Here is a 9,464-nt window from a genome sequence, read left to right on the forward strand (position 1 = left end):
ATGTATATTCAAATAAGTTATTCAGACGAATTATTTGATATGTATATTCATACAAATTATCTAATATGCATTGATATGGCATTTAATTAATGCAACCTTAGAAGATAGGTTTCCCCCACCTCTCCCTCTCCTTCTTCTCTCCCTCCCTCCCTCTACTCGTTGAGTGAACCCTTTGAGGTTTTTACAAAGAATTATGGACCTTAAATAGAAAGGATATGGATGAATGCATGCAAATAAAAACCATATAGAGGCCATTATTTAATTGCCTTAAATAGATAGGATTACAAATATAAAGCATATGGATGAATGTATGTAAATAGAAACGATATGGAGGATCATCATTTTATTGCCTTAAATAAAGAGAATATGGGAGTCATCATTTCATTGACTTTTTCAAACATTAATCATACTAAATAAAACCTTAGAAAACACTCTTAATGGAAATGCAAAAGACATTTTGGTGCCATATTATTAGGATAAATTTACACAACACATGCTACTTTGTAATGCAGTAAACAATATCGAAGCATATTTTAGATTTGGTTGAGCAGAATGATTACATGCAAAGTACAAAAATGAGCATTGACCTTAAAATCACAAAATGAATATAACATTCGATTGAATAGAGAAATGTCAACAAACATTATGTGACTAGCCTCACATCTTGGGGATGGCAACTACATTGCTCAGTGTTATGCTAAGAGAACAAGGAGTCTGAGGTCGAAATGGCAACTAAATTGCATAAGTGTTTCGTTGCAAATGACGATCATTAGCCATTTTTGCTTGTGTCCACTTGTCTTCTACTTCAAGAGGAGGTTATCCTTGGTGTGAACATTGATCTCATCATTAGCATCACTTCTCGGAGCGCAACTGCAACAGCTACACAATGACAAGATGTCATTCCATGAGTATTGCATCCCCCATACACTGGTACAAATCAATATTATTGTTTTGGTAGAACCCTTGCATGACATTCAAGATTTGGTGCCCACATTAATGAAGAGGCTGTCTTCAAGTGGCTACATGTGGAGATGGGAGCATGCATCATACCTACAAAAATACAAGGTTTTGTATATATAGATGTGCATGTTCATTGCATCTAGCACGATGCTATGCAACAATTTTCAGATGGAGTTTTTCATGTAGAGATTTGTTCATAGTCTCTTGATTAAGCCAATTGAGAGTTGGCATTTCTATATGCCAACCCCATCATGTTGTTCGGCACTAAGGTATGCAATGCTCTCAATAATGATAGATCTCTTATAGACAATTGTAAGTCTACTCATGCAAACTCATCTAAAAAGCAATGTGGTGTGGGATGAAGGATTTGTTACAAATAAGACTTGATAGCCTCTCTACTGAGCTCCAATCTAGTGATGTGAGGCACAATATTTAATGGGTATTTGTGACATATCTACATGCCATTCCTTAACAAAGCACACACAAATGCCTGTTTCTTTTTATATGTAATTGAAGATTGAGTAGAACCCTCATGCTTAAATCAGATTTTGGGGTAACCGATGGATTTTGCAGCACATGGGAAGCTCTGTTGGGCTGCAATATGGATTGCTTAACTTAAGGACCACTAGCTTGAAAGTTGAATCACTTTTTCATGGTCAAGATTCATGTGTGCAGCTCTTCTAAAGAGTTCATTTTGTTACAAAACCAACTTCTTCCCACTAGATGTTTCATTTATGTCCCAAAATGTTTTTAGTTCCATGATAAGGGTTCTCTTGTGAGAAAGTTCTACCAACGTTGAAATGCCATTTCTCGTTTTATGAGAAAAAAAAGTCAATTTCTCTACAAGACTAGGGCTAAGCTGCATTAACACATAATCCCAAAATCGATGGCTGAGATATTCACGTCATATCGTAAAGGTAATGATGCCACTTCTTGATGGCATGCAAAATAGCCATCATCTCTATCAACATTGAAGTCTTCTTCGCCTTGCCATTCTACCTTCTGGCTCTTATGCTATTAGCAGACAGTGAGAAGCCTACCACCTGTTCACAATATGATGCACCAACTCACAATGTCCGCATTGTATTCTGCCCTTGCATATTACACAACTTGAATTGCATGATGCAAATCTTTTATGTACGAGACTGCACTTACCTTAAAATATGTATAAGCAAATGGCAGCAGTTGCTATGGTGGTAATCAGCACAGAAACAAAGTTGACTCCATTATTGTCAAGAATGTCTTGTCCTGCTACCCTCTTCACTGTAGGCCCCGGCTTCTCAACCACCTGCCTGACATCATGTAGTAGATCAGTTACTATGCAGAACATTCAAGCCATCCAACTCAAAAAAACTCAAGAGAACACGTGTCACCTAACTACGTGACTCGTTAACCAAGGCTTCGACCCACCTTCTTCCTCACTACACAGTAGCCACTAAACTGCACTGTTGCACCCAGCAGAGAGTCACAAACACTTCCAAAAAGGCCAGCAAAGGCCCCTATCGGAAGGGCCAGCCATTGCTTGAAAGCCAGTGTACCTTCACATTTGGCAGTAAACAGTCCAACAAGAGCAAATATGAGCCCTATAACAGCTCCACCTGCTGTTGCTGCAAGTAAACCAGATAGAGTGACTGCCCCATTGACACCACGCTGAACTGCCTGCAAAAGAACACACGTGCAGTAAATACGCCCACACGTGACTTCTGACAAGTCCTTCCAAATAGACGTTATTAAAAGCCTGTCACCTTTTGCCACAAGAAAAAATAATTAAAACTTGTGACTTTATGTAACAAGAGTAAAGCTTCAAGCATTTCATGAGTAAAAGAAACATCAAGCTTTACATGAGTAAATCGGAAGAAATAGGGCCATACAAAACTTCTAAGACATCAACAAAATGGATTTTACACCAGTTTTGAACATTTCCATACCCAAAGGTTCAAGCTTAGCCTAGATCTTCAAAAAGCCTTCTCAAAACAATGGGAGAACAAAGGATCAAAATTAAATTATAATTAGATTAAAGTGTGAAGAAATTGCTTCTTCAAAATTACAATTTCCTCTTCAGTCCATGGAGAACAGGGTTGATGTAATGCTCTGTAAAAATAATTTCCTGAACACTGCTCCATACATCTCTTTAAGGGAACTAGATAATTTTTGTAGGCAAGCGGTAGGGGTCAAAACATATATAGGTGGAGCGACATCTCTTAAGAGCCTTGTTAATATGCGAGGAACTTAAGAAAACATCCACACCCATGCTCAAGCTCCCTAAAATGGGAGATCCATTTAGGGGGATCTATCCATGCCAGCAATGACATTGTGTGGCAGCTGTCACCGCAATGCATGTTTTGCCTCAGCAGAAACCCTAACCCTAATCCTAATTTTCAAGATTGTTGGAATGAAGGTCTATTCGCGTCATCACGAAGCGCTCATTGAGAGGAGCAACTTTGTCTCTTACATCATCTTCAAATTCAAAGTGGTTTGAGAGATTTTTAAGAGGATGACTTTTTGCATAAAAAGTCAATAAAGTTGCTTTTCGGTTGCTTTTTAAAAGCAAGTTACCTTTTAAAAGTGCTTTTTAAAAGCAAAACTTGCTTTAAAGCAAGGGGGCTTCTAGGTAAAAGAAAGAGAAAACAAAGGTTGTAAGCAGAAGCACAAACTGTAGAAGGCTGTGGACAGTTGATTATTGCTGAAAATGAGCACGAGGGAAGCCTGTAGGTGCTTACAAGCATAAGAGACTCTTGCAACAGCCAATGACCTCCAGCAAATATGCAAGAATGAGATGGGAAATGCTGAGAATGGTGTGATTCCTTATATGTCGCATTTGAGCTAGTCGGCCGGCTGTAGAAGGCCGACAGCAGTCATGAGGCATAAATATGCCATAAATAGCCTTTAAAAAACTCATAAAATTGCTAGAAAACCCTAAATGATATCTCAAGTTATGCTAATGCAGGGCCTCATAGAAATGACCAGTACAAGCATGCTAGGGTACATGTAGACCATCTGGAGATGATACCTCTTCAACGCGAGAGGGGCGGTCCAATACCAGGACGCTAAAGTAACACCTCCAAAGTAGCTCAGAAGTGGTTTGGTGAAGAGATCAGCCACATTGTCCTTGGTAGAACAGTAGGCCAGCCGAAGAAGTCCTAGCTCGATCCAGTCACGCACAAAATGATAATGCACCTCAATACGCTTGGATCGTCCCCGTATCACAGGATTCTGAGCTAGAGCAATAGCACTCTAAGAATCCAAGAAGATGGTAACCGGGGAAGTGTCGGCACAGCACAAATGCTCCAAGATCTTATGAATCCAAAGTGCCTCAGCGGAGGAGAGAAAGTAGGATTTGTACTCAGCCTCGATGGAAGAAGCAGCAACAGTCCTCTGCTTTTGAGACTTCCAAGAAACCAATCTTGTACCAAGTATGAAGCAATATCCAGATGTAGACCTCCAAGTATCAATGCAGCTTGCCCAATTAGAATTTGTGAAACCAACCAAATCAGCACCACTGGATTAGGTGATGCCATAATCCGAAGTACCTCGAAGTTAACGAAGAACTCTCAAGGCTGACCTTCGAGCGGCTGATGAGAACTGGCTAAGAACCCTAATAGCATAGAAGATATCTAGACGGGTGTTGGCAAGCAATGAGCCAACAATCTGCCGGTACTCTGTGGAAACCACCAAGGGTGTATCATCCTCCTTGGATAACTTGGAATTGGGATCCATGGGACGAGAGAGGTGTACAGTCCATAAAGTGAGAGCAGCTTTTGCACACACTTCTTCTAAGAAATGAAGATACAATCATCTCTCTGCCAAACCTCCAGCCCAAGAAAATAATGAAGGCAGCCAAGATCACTCATCTCAAATGTCTTTGAAAGCTTGGACTGAACCTCTGTGACCAACTTAGCATCTGAGCCAAAAAGAATGAGATCATCAACATACAAAACAATGACACAAATGTCCCAGATCAGAAGAAGACCACACTCGCACTGAAGTCAAAGAGGATGATCTTCACAGGCTACAATTTGAGATCCAAAGGGTACCGCTTTTGGGATTCTGAGGTTGATGACATCGTCATTTCCTATGATGCTCAGTTTGATGAGAGTTTGTTTGGCATCAACTTCTCTCCACTTGATGCATCTCCGGATTTTCTGGATGATCCATTCCTGGGAGATGTTAGTGATCTTATACCTCTTCCACGTCCAGCTCCTCCTCCTCCTACTGCAACTCTGGTGCTAGCTGCTACTTTACAGCCACCAGTTCCTGACGCAGCACCTTCCTACCTGTAGGTCAACGTTTGGCTTTGATACCATGAAAGAAAGAGAAACACAGGTTGCATGCAGGCAGAAGCACAAACTGAAGAAGGCTGTGGACAATTGATTATTGCTGAAAATGAGCACAAGGGAAGCCCGTAGGTGCTTACAAGCATAAGAGACTATTGCAACAGCCAATGACCTCCAGCAAATATGCAAGAATGAGATGGGAAATGATGAGAAGGGTGTGAACCCTTATATATGTCCCATATGAGCTAGTCAGCCAGCTGTGGCAGGCCGACTAGCAGTCATGAGGCATAAATATGCCATAAATAGCCTAAACAAGACTCATAAAATTGCTAGAAAAACCTAAATGATGTCTGCTAGTTATGCTAATGCAGGGCCTCATAGAAATGACCAGTACAAGCATGCTAGGGTACATGTAGACCATCTAGAGATTATATATTTTCCAACACTAGGCCTAAATAAGCAAGTGTATGGGGCATTGTTGGGCCAGATCCAAGCAAGGCTTGCAAGAGAGCAAGGGTGCTATGAAGAGTGCCTTGGCTAGCAAGTAGTAGAACTTGGATCGCAAGACACATCCAAGGTAGACTTGCAAGAGAGCAAGGGCGCCATGAGAGATGCCGGCTAGCGAGTCTCAAGCTTTGAGTGATTGCAAGGCCCTCAAGCACTTAGCTTGAAGGGCTTTTGAAGACAAAGATCAAGGGTTAAGACTTTGAGAAGGGCTCTTCATGAAGAAGACATGGGGTAAGGCTTGCTAAGCACTCATGTGGAAGACCTGGGTGAAACTACAAGGGATCCTGTTGGTGGAGGATTCTACAAGTTGTACTTTGTACTCAGATTTGATCAAGTAAAGAAATACTACAAGGGGCGCCAATCCAACGTAGTGTCTTGTGTAGGAGCACTCTAGCTCCCCCCCCCCCCCCCCCCCCCCCCCCCCCCCCCCCGTTCTCTCTCTCTCTCTCTCTCTCTCTCTCCATTTGTTTAAAGTGCTTGTGTGCGGTGAAGTTATTGTTTACTGCCCATCAATGGTATTGAAGGCCGGTTTTAGCCATTCCAAAGCCTAACTTCTAAAAGATCAGAAAACTCCGACCTATGGTCAAGAGTTGCTTGCAGTTGGTTGTTCATGCCCTTTTAAAAAAGAGACATTACTTGATTTGTGCTCCATTCTGTAGTTGGATCCACCGCCATCATGTCCTTACTCAATCTCAGCAAGACATGTCCCGTCAGAATTCCTTTCCAACACGAATGAATATTAGATGATGCGCTCGTCAAGCAAAAGGTATACAACTTATCAAAAGAAAATTGCTGTTTTCTGCACTCCAAGCTTCTTAAATTACATGTTACTCAAGTTTTAAATTTCATGCATCTCCTCCTTTAGATCTACCACCTCAAAAACGCTATTTCCCTACATAATGGTGTCTTTACTTTCCACAAGAGGCTAGAATTCAACATTAAAAGGTATGGTGGCTAACACTTACCCGCATGGTGGTGATCAAGTGTGGCTGACTGGCACTTAAAACTCCAACTTCTGATGACCATGTATCTCCATTACAGCATGCATAGTGTCCCAAAATCCCACCTAGAAGACCTGTTACCAATGGAGAGCTAATTGAATCTAGGCACTTATCTTCCCAATTTGTATAGTAGGCGATAGACAATGACAAAACGGTAGCGATGGAGCTGTTGACTAGCACCTGCAACCTGACTTTATCAAGAGCAAACAAGAATGGAGATGCTAGCTTAAATCCAGGGTTAAGAAGTATAATTACACGAAGGAACTAATCTTCCAAAATGAAATAAAGGCAAAGAATTGTTTAGACTTTATTTGTTTAGAAAAATAACAATGCTGCCGGCATGGTAGGGTTAATGAACACATACCAGTCTCGTTGCCCGCCGTGTTTGTAGTCGCCTCCTTCCAACTTCCTCTTGGCTTCCGCTCCATACTTGGTGAGCTTGGAGGAGCTGACAAGGAATCCAATGATCAAGGACCCAAATCTGCACAAAGACAGGCGATTTGTTCATTATTTTGGGCGAGAAGCAGTAAGCATACCCTTTCTGCCCCCATAGCCTTAGCTTTGTCCTAAAATCAACAGTAGTGGACTCAGAAACAATAAAGGAGTCGAAGATTATCTTAGAATGATTCCTACAATTCAGAGAATTCAATCAACGCATAATCTTTGCTAAACAGCATGATCTTTACCCTTAATATCTGCCAGATGGGGGACTTTTTTTGCTGCGTGTGCGCGTTGAGAGGAGGGGGGAGAGGAATACCTGAAGCCAGAGAAGAGGGAGAGGGAGAGAACAATGAAGCCAGCGATGGCGCCGGAGGCGCAAACGGACCTACGGTGCAGGGCTACAACCGCCACTACAGCGCCTATCAGCAGCGAAAACACGCTCCACAGCAAGCTCACCTCCAATTCCATCTCTGTTGTGTGCGTCTCTCTCCCCCCCCCCCTGATGAGGCCTCTTTAACACCTTTGAGATTCGCACTTACAACAGTACACGATACCTACAAAGGGTCACTAGACTGGGACGAAGATGAAGCCCACTCAGAAATAACTTTTTTTCTAACGAGTGAAAAAGGATGACCTTAAAAGCTCAACCATTTTTTAATGAGAAAATGAATCGTTTTTATAATTACAATTTCAAAAAATCTAGTTTTAAAATTCATTTTTTCTCAATTCAAGCTCTAAAAATTACACAAAAGGATGGTTTTTTTTTTTACTGGTTCTCCCTTATCTTTGGGTGATTTGAGCACCATCTCCCTTCAAGTGAGCACCCACTTGGCTTCTTTTCCACCTTCTAGGCCCTATTTTTGGCATTCCACATATTCCTTCATGTTTGGGCTCCCCTTGAACCTTTGAACCATAGTCTATTACTTATGCAACTCATACAAATGTTCAAGGGTCACATACCACCCCGTTTGCTCCTAACTTTACCCAACATTACTTGCTATTTCAACACTTCCTCTCAACTGATGAACTACTACCACCATCCACCTCCACGTTGTCACCGTAGAGTCGCTCGCACCATCACATAAGGCAATCACTCTCTCACACTCTTCAACACAAGCATGCAACATACAAGTATAGAAAAGGCATAAGTGCTAGAATGCTCTCTCTCAATCTCTCTCTCAAGACACAAACAAGAGCTCTCAATAGCACAAAGGGGGATCGTGTCCATTCATTATGAGAAAATGCCTTATATATAATTGGCCCTTATTCACACTTTGGGCACCCAAAACTAACTTAACTAAGGCCTTGGGTGGCCAATATCTCATAATATACAACTTTTATAGTGCCTTTGCATGACACTTATTAATTAGTCCTCAAATGGAGGAGCATATTTGTTAATCCAAAATGGGATTAACATCCCCTCCTACCTGATGTAGGTTCTGTCCTCAGAACCTGTTTTACTGAGGTCGAAAAACCTGGTCGCCGAACTCGTGGGTAGAAGTTACAGCGTGATTGAAGCTTTTTTAGGGTTCTTCTGAATGCCGAGTGTGATCTCCAAAACCCAGTGTCGACCATGTCTTCGAATGTGACATGCATATAGACTGGAAGACACCTTAGGCGATGATAATACAAAATCATGCCTCTATCAGAGGATCCTTGATGCATGTCAAACTATAGCTGCTCAACATTATACCCATCATACCGTTCCTTGGGTTGATCTATCAAGACCACGAGCAATTTTAGGAATCGAACGCTGGCCACTATTGTCGAGTCCAAGAGATGGCGCCATGCCTGTATCCAATGTAGCATTTGCTTCCTTTGTTCTCTTATGTCTGTAAATGTGGCTGGCATGAAGATGGGGAAGTTATAACATGCATGCGAATCCCATTGCTTGGCCTCTTGAAACTCTAAAGGTGTCCAGCTTCTCGTCAGTGGCATGTACAAGGGATCCACTCTTTGAGTTGGTGGCGCACACATATATTCATGGCTGTATTTGTGGGATTGTGAGGTACTCTTTCCTCCAGTCTAGTTGTACACCGAAATCTTCCAGCTTGGGGTTTGCATCATCTATGATAATTGTTGTATACCCTCCTCTTGTGTGGACTGAGCTTTCCTCCACCTACGAAAGCAATAACTGATCATAAATGTCACCATTCTTATTTCCAACAAATCGGCCAATTGTGGATTTACTAACTTGGTGTGCCGTGCCACATTAGACCATAAAGTGCCCTCTCCAGCCGCCCACAGGTAGGAGTTCTCCTGATTTCGGGCGAGGTGCTCG

General features: G+C 41.9%; 1 protein-coding gene across 5 annotated transcripts; it reads right to left on the reverse strand.

The window, feature by feature from the left end:
* Positions 1-594: 594 nt before the first annotated feature.
* On the reverse strand, positions 595-7,761 carry LOC147632308 (protein PGR-like). 5 transcript variants are annotated; one of them, XM_086807128.1, is made up of 6 exons: positions 7,500-7,755; positions 7,107-7,223; positions 6,707-6,929; positions 2,371-2,619; positions 2,116-2,248; positions 595-870 (listed from the first exon to the last, which is right to left on the reverse strand). In XM_086807128.1, exons 1-5 carry the CDS (start codon positions 7,649-7,651, stop codon positions 2,117-2,119), a joined length of 873 nt encoding a protein of 290 aa, XP_086663254.1. In that variant the 5' UTR covers positions 7,652-7,755; the 3' UTR covers positions 595-870; position 2,116. The 5 variants fall into 5 exon arrangements, with proteins under 5 accessions (XP_086663254.1, XP_086663252.1, XP_086663253.1 ...); XM_086807126.1 differs by having other exon boundaries at positions 595-879; XM_086807127.1 differs by lacking the exon at positions 595-870 and adding an exon at positions 1,671-2,003 and having other exon boundaries at positions 7,500-7,761.
* Between the last annotated feature and the right edge of the window lie 1,703 nt (positions 7,762-9,464).

This window comes from Cibotium barometz, chromosome 13, assembly GCF_041138505.1.
Source record: "Cibotium barometz isolate CiBa-2024 chromosome 13, ASM4113850v1, whole genome shotgun sequence".
NCBI lineage: Eukaryota > Viridiplantae > Streptophyta > Polypodiopsida > Cyatheales > Cibotiaceae > Cibotium > Cibotium barometz.

Coding starts and splice junctions, on each gene's coding strand:
- LOC147632308 (XM_086807128.1), bottom strand. CDS start 7,651: ATGGAATTGGAGGTGAGCTTGCTGTGGAGCGTGTTTTCGCTGCTGATA. Junction 7,224..7,499: donor TCCCTCTTCTCTGGCTTCAG/GTATTCCTCTCC, acceptor GTCTTTGTGCAG/ATTTGGGTCCTTGATCATTG. Junction 2,249..2,370: donor ACTGTGTAGTGAGGAAGAAG/GTGGGTCGAAGC, acceptor GATGTCAGGCAG/GTGGTTGAGAAGCCGGGGCC.